General features: G+C 32.6%; 1 protein-coding gene and 1 long non-coding RNA gene across 3 annotated transcripts in view; one reads left to right on the top strand and one right to left on the bottom strand.

Annotated features, from left to right (window-relative positions):
• Nucleotides 1–1,783: 1,783 nt before the first annotated feature.
• The window catches only part of LOC140050476 (protocadherin-9-like), a 31,210-nt gene continuing 9,289 nt past the window's right edge, over nt 1,784–23,704 (top strand). Inside the window, exons 1-2 of one of the 2 annotated variants that reach the window (XM_072095688.1) lie at nt 1,784–1,935; nt 10,970–13,835. In XM_072095688.1, coding sequence (XP_071951789.1) covers nt 11,025–13,835 — 2,811 coding nt within the window. In that variant the 5' untranslated portion in view covers nt 1,784–1,935; nt 10,970–11,024. The remainder of the gene's footprint in view (nt 1,936–10,969; nt 13,836–23,704) is intronic. The other variant, XM_072095687.1, reaches the window with a different exon arrangement.
• Nucleotides 2,341–10,451, bottom strand: LOC140050479 (uncharacterized). The gene is made up of 3 exons (XR_011845396.1): nt 10,377–10,451; nt 5,201–5,290; nt 2,341–3,484 (listed from the first exon to the last, which is right to left on the bottom strand). It is a non-coding gene; the product is annotated as an uncharacterized lncRNA (long non-coding RNA).

Genomic DNA, 23,704 nt, shown 5'->3' with positions numbered 1-23,704 from the left:
CATTTCTTTTTAAATTTCAAATAGCGCCACCACATAAAACCAAAATGTATATACGTACAGTAGGCCTACTGCCTCTTTGGAATATAAAAAGAGAAATAAATATCTGGTTGTTATCGTCTATTGTTGTACTTATACACATATAGGGCAGATACCGGTTTTAAGTTCATTTTCCCAAATATTTGTTTATCTGTACTGTTAGACAATCTCTAATATCGAGGTTAGTTCACTGCCTCAAACTTTATTTCTAACATTTACAATCAATAACAGTTACAATGGCTGCACAATCGCTTTTAGGTGAATCAACTACATTATAATACCATACACAAATGTATAATTCCGAATGATACTTAAATTCATCAATTTAATGGATACCAGATGAATTTCCAATTTGTAAATAAAATGTATTTACAAATAGCATTATATAAAATGAATATGTATTTAATGTTCCTTATATAAATCAGTTGGGTTTTTGTTTGCCCTACATTCAAACATGAATTTCCTCAAACATGAACATGTGAAGTAGGCCTAGTATCGACTGCGTACAAACCAAAAGGCCAGGGTTAAACATTGTCTCGAAAACTTCTGTTATTTACTCGCAAACTTTACTAGCAGATTTTCTAAAGTAGTTATAATCTTATTCAAATATAATAATTGTTTTACTTCAATATCTTTTTAATTTCAAAGCGATAATTGCTCACAGTGAACAAAGAGTGACCGATAGTAGGTCGTAAATAAGTAAACAGCCTATAGGTAGGCTTATCAACTTTGTAGGCCAAACCCAAAGAAACTTGATTGACGGTTTCCACCTGCGGACTCACAAATCCTCCAGTTTAGTCAGGGGAAACTGAGCAGATGAAAGGGCCCAACATTTTAACAAACGGAAAAGGTTATTTTTTTGTGGAGGGATGTTTCTGCTCGAGCGGCTACTTGTTTGAGGTAAATCATTTGAAATGTACTTTGACCACGTTCAATTATTTTAAAGAAAGCTATTATTTATTCTTCTAAAGACGTTTGTTTGGCTTAGTCTGAAGGTCAAAGTTGTGTGCGTAACGAGTCCCCTATACTGATTAGACTGTATTAATGATATATATAATAATATAGAAATCTAAAAAATAATTATTACAGCGAAAAAATAATAAAATATGTTTATGAAAGATCTGTTGGTAAATTCATGGTAAATTAAAAGACCGTGCACGTTGTATTCCTAACTTAGAGGATTCCTACAGATATTCCATTTCTCATGGTTGGATTCTTAGTATTTCTTTTAAATTTCATAAATAGGTCCATGGTAACATAATATAATATGCTTTTATTCATTATGCTATAGACATTTAAAACATGTAAGATTAATATATCCATCAAATTATTATAATTATAAACAATTTAATATTCATAATAAGAAATAATCAATATTTTAGTAAAAATAAAAAGTGTTTTTCATTTATATAAAACAAATTTATATTTTATAATTAAAATATAAAACAACAATGTTTACAAATATATGTATGAACAGTGTTATATTTGAGGACAGGTAGGCATACTGGTTAAAGAGGAGGAGCCAGTGACGTATACCAGTGACGTATACCAGTGGGTTGTGCTTAAATAATGGACGAGTCCGATGAGTGTTTGAACGGACGGTCGTACTAAGCTTACAATCTAGGGTACACCGTTTCATTCATAAGCTAACAACCAATTTGAAAGGGACTCAATATTGTTTTTTTGTTTCTTTATTGAACTGCTACTAACATTTTATTTCATTTGATAACATAGCAAAGAGTTTTTTGGAATTATTTCTACTATTACGAGTTGGAACATTTTTGTGTGGAATTCAATATTTTCCTTGTTACACTCGATCGTTGTTTTATTGTGAAATATCGACGGACATCATTACAAGATATTGGTATATTTACATCGGATATGCTATTGACATCATTGGTAAGAAATATTGAAAATATTATATTTACTTGTAACAATGTAATGATGAATATTTTGCATTTCAGTAAGAAAAATACAACGTATACAGTAGAGTAATAAGTAATAAAAAATAAGAAAACTTACGTTTAAGAATTATTTAAGACAATCTAACATTCAATAAAGTAGGTACAGTGTATTGGTGAATATTTGTATCAGTTGTTTAAGCATTCATCCACAATTATGACTATTTACTATATCTTTATGCTATGAATAGTATTGAATATCCAGCCAGTGTATTGGTTCATTTAATTACTTACTCAATCAGTAATAAACGAATGCTCCATTAATTGACTTTAAAGTAATTAATTGAGTAATTAGTAATTTATTTTAATTTACTTATTCATTACTATTACCAACTCCCTGCTATTACTATAATATGCAGTTAAATATAAAGAGGTTATGTCGTATTATAATATTTTTAATTTTATTTCTCGGTTACAAACTGACCTTTTAATCGCAGTACACAATCTTATAGGATTTAGCTATTAATCGTATACCCGACTGACTGAGAGAGAATTAGTTGGGAGATGCATATCAACCACTCACTGCCACTGTGATTTTACTAGGAATACTGCCATAATTACAGCACTGACTATCGATATATTAAGTATTGGATTTAAACAACAGTGGTATCCTGTGGTTAAGCGTGAAAAATGAAAACTTAAACAGTAGGCCTAAGTATTATTAAAAACATTACAGTATGGGATATGTAAATTTTTCATTTGCGTCCCCACCCCCAAACGACCTTTATTCCAAAGTAGCTTCATATGTATATTCACGTGATCACGTGTCAGTGGGTGGGATGCGCGAGCAATTCGGCGTGCGTAATACGCGCGAATGTACAACTTGATATGACAAAACGTCAATTTTTTTTCATTCATTCCGATTTAATATTTTGGTTGTCCCCATTCATTTGTGATGGGTTTTTTGTGCACACATTACTGCTTGCATGGTTGGTTGGGCCCGTGTCCTTGCAACATAGGCCCATGTCCGAATCCTCCTTGTCACATGTGATCGCGTATTAGGCCTTGATTTTTAGCATGTTATGAGTGCTTTATGATGGATGACGCCTGTTCTATGATAGCAGACAAGAATCTTCGTAAACTTGACGTTCGATGCTTGTTCATTATAGTACAATATCTTGTTAGACATAAAGACGAGACAATTTTTAAAAAGAAATCTTACCGCTAAATGCAATTTTATTCACCATCGTTAGTAATCCAAGGGGAGGGAAAGTCAAGGGCCAGTCGCTATTTGCTAGTTTCTCTCTTCTAACAGCTTAATTATTCGCGGTTTTTTCATAAAGTTAATTTGTCGTCCACGCGTAATGTTCAACGATGATTCAACTAAATGTCCGTTTCAATAAAATCAAAAACGCTATCGATAGTGTGTGCACTCTGACTTGACGACACTGATACAGAGTAAAACGTCCATGATAATGATGATGATTGTTCTCCACAATTCAACCAAAAAAACTATGCATTTGTATGAATTTGTTCAGACAGTAGGCCTAGTAAAAGGAAATAGTGAAAGTAATCAAACAATACAAACTTAGAAAAATTCACAAATTTGCTTAATTTTGAGAGTACTGTATTGAGAAAAAAATTGTAGAAAAACAACTCATTCGCCTGTTTTTTAAGTTTGATTTTCTATGCATGCATGATTCATAAGATGGCTATGTTTCTTTAATGTTATGCGAAATATATAGGCCTACGCAGCAAGTCTTTTACGTACAATATTTATTATACAAAACTTGGGAATTTTATACATTTATCGTTTAAAGTCGTTTGCGTAATAGCCATAAGCTTGAATATCTGCCTGTTGAAAATGTTAAAATAATCCCGAGGCACACTTCTACTACCGCACTGGTGGTATTAAGGACTTATAATAACTGTTGCTTGTTGAAGTATCGCGTTCTCGTCGCTTTTCGCGCTATTACGTAACACCACGCGTATACGCATCACTTCTCTGCAGTATGACATCATCATAATGACTGCGATCATTGTCATTATTACAGTCTTCATAAATAGTATACAGATTTTGTTTATAACGCCCTCGACTAGACCATGGAGTAACACAAACGGTGTATTTGTTTTGTAGATATCAATATATATATATATATATATCAGCTATATTTTAGGAATTACTTATTCAGTTTATAAAAGAAAAACATTATTCAACGTTTAAAAAGGTCTAATACACAACTAAATATCTCAATTTCGTTTCGTTTAATTTAGAAAATACTGTATTTCTATCTAGACTAGTTAAATTGATTTTTCGTCGTTTTTGAATGAAGGTCCCACCCAACTACGAATTTATAAATGTACATTATTATGCTGCTTTTCCAAATTAAGTCACCATAACTAATATAGGGTGTTAATATTTGTATACGTTTTTTACATATTCCGTTGTTATTATCGGTTGTTTTGGTTGATGCTAACCAGAGTGTAAGGTAATGTCCTCAGGGTACGTGCAGAAACTTCTACATCTGGTCATTACACGCTCGTTACGACCGCGAACGCACGACTACCACCCGAGGGCCTATTCTACTATGGAACGCTAAAAGCGTCTAACAACCCGGGAATACATACTCAAGGTTAATATTGGATACAAACCGACATTAAAGGTGATTTTCTTGTCTGTCCCGGTAGTGTTATATTTATAGAGTTTATAAACCAATTTATTGCTACGTACAGTATGTTCTACACCGTGGTTCAGTTTAAGTTAATCATTAAGTACGGTATGTTTCCAATGTTGTGGGGGACTTCTCTTTAGATATTTAGCAGTTCTGGTTTTTGTTTAGTTTAAACATAAAAATCACATGAATTTCGATTTGTGTTGATTACGTACACAAATAAAGAGAAATTTAAGATTGCTAATTTATTAAAATAACCAAAAGCGTTCAACGGATATGAAAACAAATTAAATTAATATTCTGCAATGTTCACAAAATGTGATTAAGAATTCTATGATTAATATAAATGCGAATGTACGACTACAAGACGAATCGATTTACATATTTATAAGTATAACGTACGTGTTCGTGTCCTATATTTACAATTGTTGTATGAATAATATACAGTATTATATAGTCGGCTTGAATTTGAGTTATTATTTTGCCTTTAAGTGGCGGTAAAATAATATATTTCCAGTCACAAATAATACTGTACAGTTAGGAAGAGTTCAATGTCAAAGTTCAATGTAAGGGGAAGGTTGCAAATGTTACCTTGATTAAATTAACATCGTCTTCTTATTTTTTGAGTAAAGTCTTTTCTTCTTGTAGGCCTAACTGTGGAACGAATCTTCGCAAAACACTCTTTAAAAAAAACAAAAACAAATGCTTTACTGTAGTTTAGGCTATATAGGTCTATATAGTTAAATCGCATTGCTTACTTAGATTATGCTATTTCAATGTTATTGTTTAACTACAGCACCGTAATACACTGTGAGCTGATATTCTTAAAGCCATAACATTATTATTAATGCTTAACACAATCCCCTGCAATTAAACACCCCAGAGATAGTCTGTTATTCGAAAGACGCCTCCTTCGTCACAGTGTCTCATCAACCCCTTATTCTTTGATTGAATTTTCCATGCGTGTCATGGAAACGGATACACATTGAAATGTAGCATTATTCATCATGTCTGTCTATCTCCTCAACACTATTCATCTTTGATTAGTTTCAGAAAAGAATTTCTACGGAGAAAATCAAATTAATATGATAATGCATTTTTGTGATATCTTAGAATTTTAATGTTTCGTGATATTTCGTACGATCACATACTGTACAGTATAACTGACACGCGTTTGTAGAAAATGTGGGGTTTTTAAAACATTCTTTCATTGATAAATAGCCTAAGCTAACTGTATGTTATTTATCTCTAAATATTAATATTCAGATAGGCCAGTATGTTTTAAATTATGAATTTATGGTAGCGTACAGTATGTACAAACACATTATTAATGAGCGAATCACGATGCAAATAATCAGTCTGTTTCCGTGCAGTTTGGACTCGTTATCAATTCTAAATAAACATTATAAAACTGAAATTACCATATAGTTCTAAATATATTGCGAATTGCACAAAGCTACTATATAGTTCTGTGATGCTTCTACTAATCTATACACTACTGTAAATAGGCCTACAATATTATACTAATCTATACACTACTGTAAATAGGCCTACAATATTATTTAATATCACTGTGAACTGTGTACAGTCAGAAGATCAGTTTTATATGTTTTTAAATTTTAAATGTATATTGCATATTTATAAATAATTCTATGTAGTTCTTCTGGGCCCCAGAAATATCATGTTATGGTGACTGTTGCTTTGGGGTCCAATGACAATTTTGATGTCGAATAAAAATGAAACAAATATCCTGCATTATTGATTTTACATGATTTATGGTTAATATAAAATAGTAATAACACCTAAATAAATGCCTGTCATTTGATTGGACGATTGTGGGTCACATGGCGTGCAATATTACAATATTAAACGATTAAATAAAATACTCGACTAAATGAATGACAATAAGGCCCAGTACGTTGGGGTTAATACATTATCTGAGCACAAACTCAACGTCCTTGAGGTGGATTATCCCGATCACATCGTTACTAATGTTCTACATGTCGTGATAAATGGTTTGCATATAAATACACTTGATGGTTACACTCGTATTCACGTTGTACCAATCAAGTGGACTTAATACGAGGCATGTTTAATTACAATATTAACCTCTTTTTGTAATTACTGTAACACTACGTTCGTTCTAATATCAACAGAAACATTTTAGAGGCGGAGAGAGTGTGTATACAGCTTACTATGTATAGTGTTATTGTACATACTGTACAGTATAATGTAAATTCAAAGTTATATTTGTTTTTACAGTATGTATAAATAGGTAATTTATATCTCGTTATAAAATTACTATAGCCACTGTTTTAGTATACAGTACTACCGTAGGCCCAATCTGCAAACCCACTTCCCTCCCCCTAATCCAACCCCACACAAATGCCGTGCTTGGTTTCATGATACTGTATGTCTTGCCGATTGTGTTTTCTTTTTTCATTCAGTCGATCCTTTCAATCATTTATGTATATTTCGTTTAGTTTTTACTTGCAATTGCTCAATTATGCATGCGCACATATTAGTATTTCAAACACACAACGTTAGCTGTAGATGACAGCTCCGTCTCCAGCTAGATATGGGTGATAAGGAGAGCGCGGAGCATTGTATAGATTTCATAATGATCTGCCGCCATGATTTACTCAACTCGGAATTCCAAAGAGACTGGATACAGTTTCACAAACAACCGAATGATGCATGGCGGTAAATAGGTAGGCGTATAGTTCCCTTTAGAGCGATTGTTGTATAACAGTCCTAAGTGAAGGTACTCTTAACTCGTGCATGCAGATTATTACAGTACATTAATACTGTAATAATCTCCTCGTAGCCGGTATGACAATTTCGAATACTTTTACAATTCGATATTAACAATAGAAACAATTGTGGAATTCGCTTTACACAAAAATACACGCATCTACCACAACGCGCGCGCACAAAACTGGTTGTTGCTGGTTGACAGTCCTGTTTTAACGTAATCTAAGAGCGCCCTCGAATAATACAAAGATGAGCCCATTCATATTATATAATGAAAAGTGGAAGCAGCAGCGACGAAGCCTGCTCCTAGGTGTTGAGATACCGTTCATAGATTCTCAGTCATGTTCAGTTTTAATTGCACAGTTAGATTTGATTTGACAAGTTTTCGACAAATAATGAAAACTCAACTCCCTATAGACGTCCAACATTAATTGAAATTGAAATAATGGCATTTTTACGTGAGAAGGTAGTCTGTGATTTTTATGTTTCTACATCAGCATCCGAGTGTATTCTGTTTTTAAACATCTCATTTCTTACTTTATGATTTGTTATATATTTTATGGTTTGTTCTGTATTTTATCGTCACCTCTTGTCTATAATAGTAATAAATAGGACTGTCTGTTTTTGCTTTTCTCGGCGCAATCGGATGTTGTAATTTTCATGAACGTTAACTTGCTAATAATATATATTAGATTTTGAATACGAATCAGGAGAGAAGATGAGGTGTTTAGTGTAATAAGCAACAGCCACGTCGATCCAAGTCAAAACGACCATTTACAGTATAAATCGAAAAAATATGACGATTAACCAGACGACGTACGAGGAGGTCTGAACGAGATTTAAGTTTTTAAAGCGCATTTTCTTATCGCATCAGCATCGCAAAGATACAGTCTGCTGTTGAATAACATTAATGTTAAATCTGCATGTGTTACGAATCATTACTCCATCATTCAGAAGGTTGATTACTCAAAACTTTGACAAAACGTGACAGAAAATACAAAGTTTGATTACGGGCTGCTTTCTCCTTGATTCCAGATGCGAACAGCACAATGGATATAAATACATTATTTCATCAGCACAATATTATAAGGAGGCCGTAGTTACCTAGTTACCATATACGCGCGCAAGGGCGTAACGCAATCACAGGCGATAGGATATGCAACTGCCGCATTTCATTGGTCAATGCGTATACGTTCTTGCGTCTCTAGGAGTGTAGTAAAACCAGGCTTCACACAGAATACACAGATGACGTCCTAGTGAATGTTGTCCTTGTTTTAATTCTTACATATTATAGTACATATGTTTTAGTCATGTAACTTGTCCGATACATCGAAAGATGCAATTACACCACACATTTTAAAATAATTTGGACTAATTTCACAACTATCATTTCTCACGCTGTCCAACAACATTACGTCATAATATGCATTGGCGTTAGAAAAGCAAATACATGGCACCGACTTCGATATCATATGCTCTTTGATTTTCGACATCGACATAAATAATAGTTCGACAACTTAAAAAAGGTGAACAGATTCATAAATTGGTTTAACTCTAACATTCAAATCGAAACTAGAAATTATCAACAAATCACAAACACTTAATCTTAATGTACAGTACATCAGACCATTTAATGTGTATCACTGTAAATAATATATTTTCTAATATGTTTTGTATTTTGTAAAAATCCTGTATAAGTACATTATTATGACTATTATTTATCTGTATGTACTGTGTAAATTAAATTAAATCACAAACATTTAAAATAATGTTCATCAGAGCATTTCATGTTCATCACTGCATATTTTATAATAAAATGTTTTGGTAAAAATCCCTGTACTACACGTTATCATGGTTATCATTATTAATTATGACTAAAAAAATATTATGATTGATTGAAAAAAGTTCACAAGAAACTTAAAAGTTGTTTCTATTGTATACAGTAGTACTGTATACACATATGGGGTATGAGAATAATGGAAATAGGACGGTGGTATGTTTTTTAATTTATTTTTTAAATTAAAAAATAATCTGTTAGATCTAAAAACATGCTGGCAAAAATGACGCCACCCGTCTTGACACAGGTATATTTTCTTAGTAAATAATAATTAAATACTGTACAGGTAATAAAATATAAATATTTACAAAATAAAGAAATTATTTATTCTAAAAACATCTGGTTCAAATAAATTCAACAGATAAAAAATTATTTTTCATATCACAGCAAATAAAAATGCTTTATAATTCATAAAAACATTATTAATAATACATAATATTAAACCCAAACATTAATAATTTTTGTTTGTTCCAATAAATTTAATTGAAAAAAAAAAGATTTACATTATCAGAAGGAAAAAATTATTTTAATATTTAAACAAATACGCTAAAAAATGTGATTATTTTTTTGTTTTATTTCCTCAACCAACTTTCAAAGTAAACGTTAAATTATGGATAATCTGCATTTATTATCTAGGTAACAAAATACAGGTAACTATGAAATCTGTATGTTTGTAAACCACTTTCGGTTACTGTAGTATATTCTGTTTATAAAACAATCGTTCGTTGATAGGAAAAATTAAAAAACCACACGCGAATCACACACGACAACAAGACAATATGGTTACACCTTAAAGTGTTAGAAGCTTGGTTCAAACTTAGGACCCAACCAAAGGACATAAGCGGAACGCATGCGAGTTGACCAATGACAAGCAACAGTTCGGATAATCCATCGCTTGTGATTGGTCAAAGTAATTGCTTTGCGTGTACGTCATTGCGCTGCGTCGAAACACACTTCTAGATTAGTTTGTATTCGTTACAGAACAAACAACACAGGTAAATCACCCCGCTAGACATAATAGATATAGCATATGAGGTATACAGGAAAGATGGAATAACTGCTTTCCTGTTTCTTGGGTAACTTAACAAAGTTATCAAGGTAAAAGCTAAACTAAGCCCAAGTAGGTCATCAGTTGCTTTGTTCTCGAAACAGAGGGCATTAAACAAGGATACGTACCTGGTGAAAGTACCGACGATCCAAACCACCACATAAGACAATATTAACGCAATCAAAAATGTTACCGAGCTTACCATATTCAAAGAAACGAAATATAAAGTAGTATACAAAAGTCAATAAGTCTCATTTACCTAAAGAACAGTGTTTATACGCACTGTACACGCGCGCGCACGCATAAAGAAACAAACGTAAAACCACCGCCGCGGTAGGCCTATAGGTCATCAATTTATTGTAATGTAGGACCCGTGTGTTTCCCCATCAGCAGGGGTAAGCGAGCACTGCTGCAGCAGCTGTAGTAGGCCTATGTAATTATATACTACTAATACTGTATTGTACTATCTATCCATAAGTGACAAGGTCGTATTTCTGAATCTGTAAATTCTGATTAACTGATCAAAGTGACGATTGTAGCCTATCTATACAGGTTGACATATAAGACAGCAAGGTTGCATTTTTTGTTTACTCCATACGAAGAATAACATTTATAATTTAATGTATCTTTTCACTGTTTACTACTGTACAGTATATACAGTATATATACATATTTTAAACCGGTTTATGGACTAATAACAACTTTCGTTTTATTTTTTCAGATACTTTGATGATCGAATTGTCATAGCAAACGCTTCTCTGGCAAGAAGAGGTAAAATGGCGAAAATGATACCAGTAGCTTTCTACATATTTATATTTCTATTTTGTAATTCATCAAACGCCCAAAAAATAGTTTACGACCTTTTTGAAGAACAACCTATTGGGTATATAGTAGGCGATATTGTAGACGATGCAGGTCTTGTGGTCAGTTCGTCCGCAGAATTTAGTGTCCTTGGTGATAATGAAGTGCCGTTTGAGATAACTAATGATGGAGACCTTTTAACAACAGAAGTCATAGATAGAGAGGTTGGTATGTGTAGCGAAAATCTCGTTGATGTCTGCCAATATGAAATTCGAATACTTATATTGGACTCCGGTTCTACTGTTGTCCGAGTGACTATTAATTTGAATGATACCAATGACAATGAACCAGTATTCCCGGAGACGAGGTACCAACTAGAGGTTTCTGAATCAGCTTCTATTGGTACAGCTATTCCAATGGAGAGTGCTGTCGACGCTGACGTTGGGGTTAATGGTATCCACAACTATACACTTGACGATACATTTAACGAAATGTTTCGGATTATTGTTACGGATACTGTAGATGGAGCCAAAACGATCCATCTTGTAATCATGCGACCTCTAGATAGAGAAAATAGAGATCGATACACTTTAGTTCTTCGGGCGAGTGATGATGGTAACCCCAAAAGAGAAGGAACCGCCACTGTTGATTTGATCATCAACGACGCTAACGACAACTCGCCCGTATTTACGGAAGCAGAGTACAGAAAAGCAGTGCCGGAGGATGTGTTGATCGGCTACGAGATTCTCAACCTGCATGCAGAAGATATCGACGAACGAGGCTTGAATTCTGAAATTGAATACACGTTTGGCAAAAGTGTGACCAGTATTGTGCGTCAACACTTTGAGGTAGACCCAGTGCAGGGTATACTGCGGACAATTGCGAATCTAGACCACGAGAGTAATGACATCTTTGTAATGATCATCCAGGCCAAAGATAAAGGAGATAATTCTATTCCTGGGTTCACTACAGTAACAATCGATATTACAGATGTCAATGACAATCCACCAATAATTTCGATTAGTTATTCTGGAATTGAACGGGTCGATAACGTGATCACTATAGACGAATCAATCGGGCCGGGGGTCTTTATAGGTCTGTTAGTGGCATCGGACGCTGACAGTGGCAACAATGGTAAATTTGACATTAGCTTTCAAGGGACATACGGCCATTTTAATTTGATTGCTCAAGATCCTTCTGCCCCTAACGAGTTTCAATTTACAACAGGGTCTGGAATTGATCGAGAAAAAATACCTGAATATAACATAACTATCAATGCTACAGACAAGGCCAAGAAAGCTGAAGACAGGAAAACAACTGTAGTTCAAGTGATGATAATTGTAAGGGATGATAACGACCAGACGCCATATTTCACAAGTCCAGAATATAAGTTTATGATGCCAGAGCATAATGAACCCGGATACAGTGTAGAAACGGTACTTGCAATTGATGAAGACGAAGGTTTGAATTCTGAAATCATTTATTCGCTGGAAGAAGCTGATGGCTACTTTCAGATTGATCCTGTAAGTGGAGAGATCACGGCTTTAATGTCAATCGACAGAGAGTCTTCGGCATCTCTTGATTTCTACGTAATAGCTTGCGACAAAGGACAGCCTCAACTTTGCAACAAAACAGTTGTCGAAGTTGTAATTATCGATAAGAACGACAAAACACCATATTTTCTTTCAAGCAGCTACAGTTTTGAGATTGATGAAAACAAGGACGTAGATACATTTATTGGTGAGGTTACAGCGACTGACGAAGATATAGGAGTAAATGGAGAATTGAAATACTCATTATCTGGTTCGAGTGATGACTTTACTATTAGGGAAAGAACAGGACGAATTTATAGTAAACGTTCCTTTGATCGTGAGCGTTCCAGGAAGTACAAACTTACAATTGTAGTAAGTGATTCTGGTATTCCCGCTAAGACGAGTAGCGTATCTGCTGACATCATCATTCGAGATATCAATGACAATGCTCCAACGGTCATTTACCCAACATCAACCAATCGCACGTTCTTTATTCCATCAGCAGCTTCTTCTAACTTCTGGATTGTCGACGTCACTGCCGTCGATCCAGATGACGGAAGGAACGGCGTGATAGAATATTCCATTAAAGGCGGTGACAAGTACGACGCATTTCAGATATTGAGTAACGGTACAGTTATGACGAAACAACGTCTTTCAAAAGACTGGGAAGGAGTGTACGATTTAAAGATAAACGTTTCCGACAAAGCAAACGTTGAAAAGAAATCTAGTGCTACAACGTTAACGATAGTAGTTGCGAACAAAGATTTCAGCGAACCGCTTGGGCCAGCACCTTTCTTAGAAAGATTCAACCTGACAGTGAAGCATTACCGAGCTTTAACACACAACAATGGCGACGAAGCAAGCTGGCCATTTATAGTGGTGATAGCACTGGCTGGTGTTGCGGTCATCCTGTTCATCATATTTTGCGTATTGTTAGCAAGATGTCATAAGAAGGACAAGATGGAACACACCTATAAAGTACCAAAGGAAGAAGAACTTTTCCAGGCCGGCAAGGTCGCTGACATAGACGGCTGCAAAAAACACCCAAATAGTCAGATTACCGTATCGGCAGCACACGAGACGAACCCGTCATCTTATGCTCAATCAAAGAACATCATGAAATGGAAAATGCACTCTCCAGATACAAGACTTGGAAACAAGCAGATGATGACGTTTAGCAGCAACTCTGATTTGAATACTGGTAGTAACCCATCTCTGGCATCTACAAGAAACACGCATGAAGCTGACGCTGAGGTAAGACCACTTTACTTTTGAAATGTCTACAATGACACAAATATTCTATCTGGAGAACATGTAATTGTTTTGACGTCAAAACACACTATAGGCCCGTATTAAATGTTGTCAATAAAACCTTGCATTGTTTACGACCAAACCAATTTTAGATCAATGAACTACACACTGTATCAATTGATTTGTTTAGCCTGCAATTTTCATCGAATTTAATTAATTAAAACCTACGCCCCTCCCTACGCCTCTACTATGGGACATTGTTTGGATCCACACCTGAAATACGTAGAAGGGTTATTTAATTACTCCTAAAACTGTATGTTTTACCCTTGTGAACTGCTCCAAGGCAACCAAGAGGAACTCAATTAAATATTGTGGCTCCAGTTTCCTTTTAATTTTACTTGAAGATTTCTAATTTAGCGTTTGCCATCCGATAACTAAATGAAGTCTTATTTTCTTCATTACATCGGTTTGGCAAACGATCCAATGTTGAAGAGAATTGACATTTAAGATGTCGAGTATTGGCGTGTAATTTAACACTTGTGCTCTAGAATGAACATTCAAGAGAAATTAGGCTGATGTCCTAATTTAAATTAAATGAACGTTTATTGCTTGATCAAAATTAGAATATAATTACCTACTATAGACAAACAATTAACTAATAATATTTAAGATACGGTACCATGTTGCTCTTTAAAATACATATCATAGATAGGTTGTTTGATTAGCCAAAAACTATTTTTGAATTATATGATCAATAAAAAAGAAATTGAAAATAGACAAGTACAACAACAATATTGTAAATATTTTAGGTTAGTTTATCTTGGCTAATACATACTGACAAAAACAGGATATTCAACGCTTCACAAACATCTACTAAATACTAATACTACAAGGGTTGTACCAGCTCAACTGAATACACCATTGTGAAGGGGTACATTTATAAGTGGTTGTTTGATAAGCCAATTATCGTCTATTTGTCCCTTAGCAATGTTTTCTTAGCCTAGTATACCTCAACACTTGAGAACCCTATGGGGATTTAAGCAACAAAAGGGCCCTTCTTTCCCATATACATGTGATCTTGTAAACAAGGATAGAATTAGATGGCTCGGAGGTAATTATCATATAACATGAAAGACTTTGTATTTTTGTGATAAAATTAATTTGCATTAAATTTAATTTTCTACCATCAGAATTGTTTTATAAACAAACCCAACAATGATTATATTTTATGAATATTTTACTGTAATGTTTTGTTGAAAAGATTACCAGCTATAAAGAACAACAAAAGGAAAAATCTGTGTATTAATTTATGGGACCATTTTTGAAAAATTAAAAGTCAATGGCTATCTAGTCCAGTGGCATACTGTAGTTGATATGGAAAGCTCTTGATAATATGTAGAGATACACATTGTTACAAAGTACAAAATTGGTTTCAACGATCAATATGGATATAGGGAACAATCAATAGGAACATTTTCTGGGTGCTTAATCACCATATCACAGACAATTACACCTCTCAGCTGGCTGGTAAAATGCTAGCTAAGCAGATGGGATTTACCACAGATACTTTATGCTATGCCTCAACTCTAGAAGCCATTAATTTAGCATAAACTATCAGTTATCTCTGGTGTAAAGAAGTACTATTTATATGCTCTAGGTCTCATTAGTAAAATACACCATAAATTGAAAATATCATAGTGTGTCTTTAATTTAAAGTCTTCAGACAAAACTATGTTTGTTCCTATAAAGATGGGAACACTATACTAAAAATACATCAAATTAAAAGATAACACAGATAATCCACTGTAGAACTATCTATGATAAACTATAAATAATACTGTTGCTGTACTTTACTTTATAGCAACACAGCTATTTAACCCTTTGCTCATTTGTAAGGAATATAATATTTATGAAAAATTGAATGCCATTTACTTTCTTTGTTTAATTTCTGTTGCAGCTGCCCTGTGTCCAACTTATTATATCTTTTGAACAATCTTCTGCCAAACTAATGTATGTAGTTTGTATTATAACTCTAGATTTTACCAATAATTACAACTATTATCAAATTATACACGGGGCTACTTAGCCTTTCAATGTCTACCTTGTTGTGCTATTTGCACTGAAAGCCATGCTTAAACTTTGATATTTACACTGTGGCCCAATATCCTGTAGTAATTCAGCGTTGCTATTTACACTACATCCCCATTTGGATACTGGGTTTTGATTGCTTCTCGCTGAATAATATTCTTCAGCTTTTGGTTAACTTTTTATCTAGAATTTGCAAAATGGAACATTTTACATTGAAAAGAGATTAAAAACACTCAGGAATGATTTAGGTCGATTAAAATACTAAGAAATAATTAATTTGAATGGCAGATTGTTCATAAAGGCAAAAAATGTAAGTTACTGCCTGAAAATTAATAATTAATCTTTACTTTAATTATCAGACATATAATACTTAACTAGACCTAACTAGATTTTCAAATTAATTATGCCCTTACTGTATATATTATGCTTATTGGATACATTTAGGTAATTACATCCAGCCATTTTTGTAAGTAAATTTAGCCTCATTACCCTATTAAAACAACCTACAAACAAAACCTCACTTTCATTTCAATGCAACTAGCATAACTCATTTATTTTCTGAAAGGATTGTTAATTCAACTTGCATAAAAGAGATTTATATTTCCACGCTCTCAACCTCGTTTTATTTTTCCAGCACATCGGGAGGTCATATTAACCAATTTCTGCTAAATTTAAGGAAAATAATAATTTGACATTGGAATTTTTAGTCTGACCTGAAACAGTAAGGGAATTGGTGTGAGTCTGACAGTTCTATATATCTAACAGTGTGATGTTATCTGGACTACATCAATAATATACAGTATTTATTTCTAGATAACCATTTTGAGTGTCTAGTTTCCAGAAAGTCTATACACACTATTTTGTCTTTAAAATGTGTATTTATAGTAATATGACAGCAGACCTATACTTAGTTACACAAATCATATTCTAGCTACTTTTAGTCTATTTTCTACTGGATTTGATTTTATACCAATGAATTTTAATATTATCAAATTAGTTTGACAAATGTGATGTGCCCAATATGGTAGTTATATGCTCAAATATGGTAGTTATATGACATCATCATGTCCATATATAGGCACATCACATTTTTTTTTCATATATAGTTTGATAGTGTAGACAGAGCTCTATTGTGACTAGTATTACTACTGTACTATTTTTTTTATTGTTATATATAAATATAAGTCAGTTTAATATTTATATATTAAAAACTTGTGTAATAATAATAATTTATAGTATCAAGGTTGCATTCAACAGCATGATGTATGACGCCATCGTTCATATTCCTCTTATCTATCATCTATTTGTAATTAATATGTAGTGTTCACCACAAAAAAAACAATCAAATTAAAGAGTATATGGGATGAAAAATACAAAAAAACGTGGAGTTCAAATATTTATAGACTAGATGTAGGACTTGTGATGATATGGTCAATTGCTGCTGATGTGTATATGCCTACAGGTTTGAAATGCATTCAAACGATGATCACTTTAAAGGTGTAGTTATGAAGGTAGTATAAATTATTTATTTTCAATAAAGCTACTACATAGAGTGAGCATAAAATTAGGAATAATAAAATGAAATTCACATCAACAACCAATAGGAAGCTCCACCAATCAACTTTAAGTATTATACTTAAATAAATGTAATTGTGGCAGAATGAATGACATAATATGCTAGAAATATGTAAATATAAGGAAATATAGAAATAATATAATATTGATTATCAAATGTACAGTAGACTACTGTATGTAATCTCTATGACTTTTTTTATAGGTATGAAACGCCTTGTGTGCCAAAATATTTATCTTTTTACCAATATTAAGTGAATAACTATCTAGAAAAGAGAGTCACTACATAGATGCCATGTAAATTCTGTCGAGTTCCTTTTAGCATAGACAAATGTGGGAAGAATAGACAAATGGGGGAAGAATAGACAAATGGGGGAAGAATAGGGCTGTTTTGTATCATTATCAAAAATCGAAGCAAGTGTAGGCCTACATCAAGATGATAGGAGATAATTCAAAATCAATGATGCTTGTTGTTTTCTAATAATAAGGGCTAGAGTATTAGGCAACATTAAACTGTAACACTATAGAAAGTAGTACAATAGAATGACAAGGTATAATCAATAAATCAATGTTTAAATAATGCTGTAGAACAATACAGTTGTTTAGATCCCAAGTAACGTTAGAAATGAGTTACATTGTGAATAGCAGGTCTTATAAGATGTAATCATTGTACTTAGTACCGGTAACACACTATTCAAAACCTATTGATCGGTTGAACAAAATATATCAATATATCATTCCATTAATAGGTCAATTGTTAGAGCCTAATAAAAGTCTGAAAAAAAAAACACTAGATGTTGCATTGAATAAATATGTAACAAATAAAAAACAACTCTGATATTAGAAAGAAGTGAGTCCAGCACGAAGCACAAAGCTGAAAATGATCCTTCTGTAGTAGTACACTCAAGGACCAATTATGGTATACAGTGTTATACACTTTAGCAAATTCTCATCAAAAGCTCTGTCTACACTATCAAACTAGTTTGACAAAAAAAGTACGATGTACCCAAATATGGAGGTGAAATGCACAAATATGGTAGTGATATGACATCATCATGCCCATATATGGACACATTTTTTGTCACATAAAGTTTGATAGTGTAGACAGAGGCTGTAGGAGGTTTTTTTAAGATCTGTTAGTTTTGGTACTGCAGTTCATTGGCTTTATTAGTTTCTACATTTATTATTACCTTGTCTAAATATCATTTGAACTAGTATGTTATATAGCCAAGTCTCCATTGATTGCAATTTGACAGTCTTAAGCCGTACTTAAAATTTCATGAATGTTATTAGTGGTAGTAATCATTCGGGAGTTAATGCGTGTGTATTTATATTTTATTTTAATCAGCCTCATTCACAAAGCTGATTGTATTGCCTGATTAACTTTGTCCTATAATAAGCAACTTATAATTATTTTGTTACTGAAAGTAATTAATCATGAGATGTTCCAATCTTGTTTCATTAATCTCTCAGAAAACACAAATTATTCTCACTTCAGAAATTCTTCTACAGTTCTGCAGTAATTCTAATAAAGTGCTGAAATAATTCTAATACAGTGCTACAGTAATTCTAATACAGTGCTGCAGTAATTCTAATAAGTGCTACAGTAATTATAATACAGTGCTGCAGTAATTCTACTACAGTGCTGAAATAATTCTAATACAGTGCTGCAGTAATTCTAATACAGTGCTATAGTAATTCTAATACAGTGCTGCAGAAATTCTAATACAGTGCTGCAGTAATTCTACTACAGTGCTAAAATAATTCTAATACAGTGCTGCAGTAATTCTAATACAGTGCTATAGTAATTCTAATACAGTGCTGCAGTAATTCTAATACAGTGCTGCAGTAATTCTAATACAGTGCTGAAATAATTCTAATACAGTGCTGCAGTAATTCTAATACAGTGCTGAAATAATTCTAATACAGTGCTGCAGTAATTCTAATACAGTGCTGCAGTAATTCTAATACAGTGCTGCAGTAATTCTAATACAGTGCTACAGTAATTCTAATACAGTGCTTCAGTAATTCTAATACAGTGCTGCAGTAATTTTACTATTGCTGCAGTAATTCTACTACAGTGCTGCAATAATTGTAGTTGCACAGTATTGTAGATGCTGCAGTATTTGTAATTTTACTGCAGTAATTCTACTATAATGTTTCAATGGTGCAAACAATTTATAGGATGCCCTTATAACTGCACAATGTTGACACCATCCCTAAAAGAAAAATATGAGCATTTATCATCACAGTCAGCCTCTATTATTATTACTACCAAGTAAGTTATTTATGTGTAGCTTGTGTGATTCTGCATTTATATTGCTACCGAAAACATCGCAATAACTTCTGTCAAAAAATATAATCTTGCTCATTATTTTACGAATAACAAAATTAGACAAATTGGCAAAAAGCTCGGAATTTGAATATACGCCGTTGGAAATTTGAATTTTTAAGTCGAAGATCTTTCGGTAAATTAACAAGCTATCACAAAATATGTGCCTTGAATTTAAAAGAATGAATCTTATGCATACAAAGTAGGGTATGAAAGTATCTTGTGAATAATATATTAGGGCCATATATTCCTTGAATATAGATGTTGAGTGAAATTTTTAAATAATAACAATAAAAAATAATAATAGAGTAGTACTTATTTATAAAATAATAATATTAAGAAGAAGAATAGTGGAATAAATACATGAAATAAATGAATTTTTAAAGATAATACTGCTTAATTAAAAATATAATCTATTTGAAATTGAATAATTATTTATTTGAGGTCAGATAGTAATAACAAACAATTATCTGTTTAATTATCAATTTAAGAGAAATCTTTCTCAATTATTATTGGATTAAAGATTTGCTCCAATCAAAGTCAAATCTGTGAGAAAAATATGTTTTGATTGGAGTTCATTTAGAATCGTGAATCAACAAAGCAGTGTCAATGCGCGATACAAATGTGAGAAAATTCACTTTTGGTTGTTATTGTTAATTGCATTACGAGGATTCAATCGGACGCTATTGATCCACCTACCAAATCACAATGCCTTTCCGACAGAACCAACTTCCACTTAGCAAACAGTACACAATCATTCGGCCGCAGTTAATTTGGACAATGCAATGGCACTTATAGGTGTGGTTTGTCTGTTAGTGTGTCTTCATGGTTTAAGCGACTACCTAATGATCTTGCGCAACAACAAATCTGAATGAATGAATTCATCCTTTGTTTTGATGAAATAAAATTGATATTTTGAAACGGTTAATGGGTATTGATAAAATAGTATAAATTCTCATTGTGATAAGCAGCTATACTAATTAACAAGTTTGAATTCCTTGTAGTTCTGACAGTTAGCTAATGTGATAACCTAACTAAGTTTGGTATTGGCGCCAAAACAAAGACTTTACTTGTCTGAAATAATTACCGTTTTACAAAATAACTTTTTTCAGAGTTGACTTCAATTTCCTCAATTTGAAGATCGTATCATGGTTTTTAAATTAATTGAGAAGAGAACAAACAACTTTAGACACAACTTTGGTTTCTTTCTTGAAGACCATGTTATAGATGGCGAGCTAATTAACAACGATTTAGTTTCAAGCCAGTAGAGAATTTTGGTTTCAATTTCATTCCAATCTGACGTTTTCTTTTGTGCTAATGTTACTAAATTACTAGTTTTTGGTTACTGAGACTTTCATTACAACCAGCTTTTTAATTCACACATGGTAGGGAAAAAACTGTCAAGCATTCGAGTGTGAAATCACTGTTTTGTTATATTTAATCCCAAATTTGGCAATTACTAGAAAAGCATAAAATACAGCTTTCAGTTTTATTCAAGTCAATTACTAATTGGTTGAATGAGTTTGGCTTTGTGATAGACTGCAATCAAAATACACATTTTAATACTGTATTCTTCTACACCTTACGGGCAAGTCTTAAGCAAAGAAATTTATAATTTTGGCTTTATAGTACAAAATAATTAATTTTGGTCCCCCGAACAAAAATAAATCTATAATCCTTGTATTGTATATGTAAATAGAGGTTCTTGCACTCTGATAACCTATATTGAAGCGGCTAGGCCAAATACTTGCATAGCCTAGTGTTAAATTGTGTTTGCATTTTATTTGTCTTGCTTAAAAACGTATAGTCTAGAATGAACAAGAAATATTTCTTTAAAAAACGCTGCTAAAAGTTGTTATTAATGTTCTATTTAATCCTAATGCTTCCGTCCTCCTAAATAAAAAAAAAAATCAAACTTGGATCCTTATTTTAATCTTATTGACATTTTCTACAGTAATGATGATTTAGAGTGTTAGCCAACTGGGAAACAAGAACAGTATTCTATATTCTATATCTAGCAATATACTGTAAATATAACTTATCTTTTCAATATAAGAAATAATTAGATTTCATTAGTCTCTAGACACATAATAAAACTGGTTCATCCAAATCTTAAACACTTCTGGGAATTTTAAAAAACTTTAGGGAGTTTAACCAAATTTGAATTGGTTGAGTGCTTGACTTTTTAAAAATATTTATTATTGACCCATCAATACATATTCGCTGTCAACAACATTGAGCTGTTGTAATCTGTTAAAGTACAAACGTGAGTCTTTTACTTAAACTAACATCAATGAACTTAAATAACTCCAGTTCACCAATCAATGTACAAGAATGACAAGGTATATTTATTTGCAAAGTAGGGCAAACAAATTGGATATTTGAGGCCCTGGTTATTGCTTTACTAAACATCACAGTATTCAATACTGAATGCTTCCAAGTTCTTTGTTGATTTCTAACTGTAGAACAAGAATTATCGATTGACTGAGGTGATTGACAAGTTGAAGCGTAACGTATGTAGAATAAACGTTTGAGCGAGTTAATGCTCGTTTCATATGTACACACATACTTTTAAATATTGATGTTTGCACAAAACGTATTGCAATAGATTGCTTAATGCTTGACCCTGGGGAGGAGAATGATCATAGTATTTGTTTATGATCTTTCAGACCAATGCTAATCTGACATTTCCTGTTCCTGAGTGTTTAAGGATTACTTAGCCCCCTAGGCAAAAGCAGGTTTATTATATGATTTCAAATAAAAGCCACACTTTTTATTCTTACAGTATAATTATAAGATTGTATGTGTGATAAGAATACAAGATACCATACGCGAATGACATCCATCAAGATATGTTAGTTTGTAACAAAAAAAACATTATTTAAAAGCAATAAATGCAGCAAAAATTGGTGAAAAGATATAAAAATGTATAAATAAAGCCTAGTACGCTGAAATTTAAGTATAGTAAAAGTTCAGTAAATAGCTTCTAGTACTGTTTATATATTTTAGTTCTTTTTTCCCCTTATTTTCATTTAAGGCAAGCCAAGATATGAGCACTGTACTGTAATTTCCATTATATTGAATAATAAAAGGAATCTGTATCTGTATTTTATCGTAAACACTGCTATTATTTACAGTAAGACAATTCCTAATCATTTTCTGTTTTTTAAATGATAAAAAAGAGCTTTAATCAAGATTATTAATAGATGAGGTATCAACAATGACTTATATCCCTCGTGGATTGAGTCATGTGCATCATTAAATAGTACAAACGTAATTAGAGTAAACTACAAACCGTACTCTACAAAACATGTTCGGCAAAAAAATACAACCGATTCGTCCTCCATATTTTCAGTACTTAATAAAACCTCAATCTATTTTGTATGCAAATGAGCATATTTTTATGACTCCCTCGAGTATTATCAGACTCTGTAAAACACCGACGATCTTAAAATTTCAAAATTTGAATTAGGTGTTCGCATAATTTAGCACACCGTTGACGAGCATTAATGATATAACTCCATACGTTAGTTTGAACTTCATAATAGTGGCTTAAAGCATTTCGGATCGTTTAAGTCTACACGCGAGAAAGTCAGGGAAATTGCTATCAATTAGGTTCAACATAGTTTTTTAAATTGCTCGTTCTGTTTAGAATCAGTATATTGTCTTGTCAACAGCAGCTTTCTTTGTTCAAACATTCATCTTATTGTTTTAAATGACATTCAGCAAAGTTGTAAATATTCAAGATTGAACGAAGAAATATTATGTGATAAATTAATGTTACTTTAATGATAAATTAATGTGATTTTAAATTGAATATATTTAAGTCAGTTATTTTAACGATAAATTAATGTGATTTTAAATTGAATATATTTAAGTC

Source organism: Antedon mediterranea, chromosome 5, assembly GCF_964355755.1.
Source record: "Antedon mediterranea chromosome 5, ecAntMedi1.1, whole genome shotgun sequence".
NCBI lineage: Eukaryota > Metazoa > Echinodermata > Crinoidea > Comatulida > Antedonidae > Antedon > Antedon mediterranea.
Note: the sequence above shows the minus strand (reverse complement) of the source record. Positions and strands in the feature narration are given on the sequence as shown.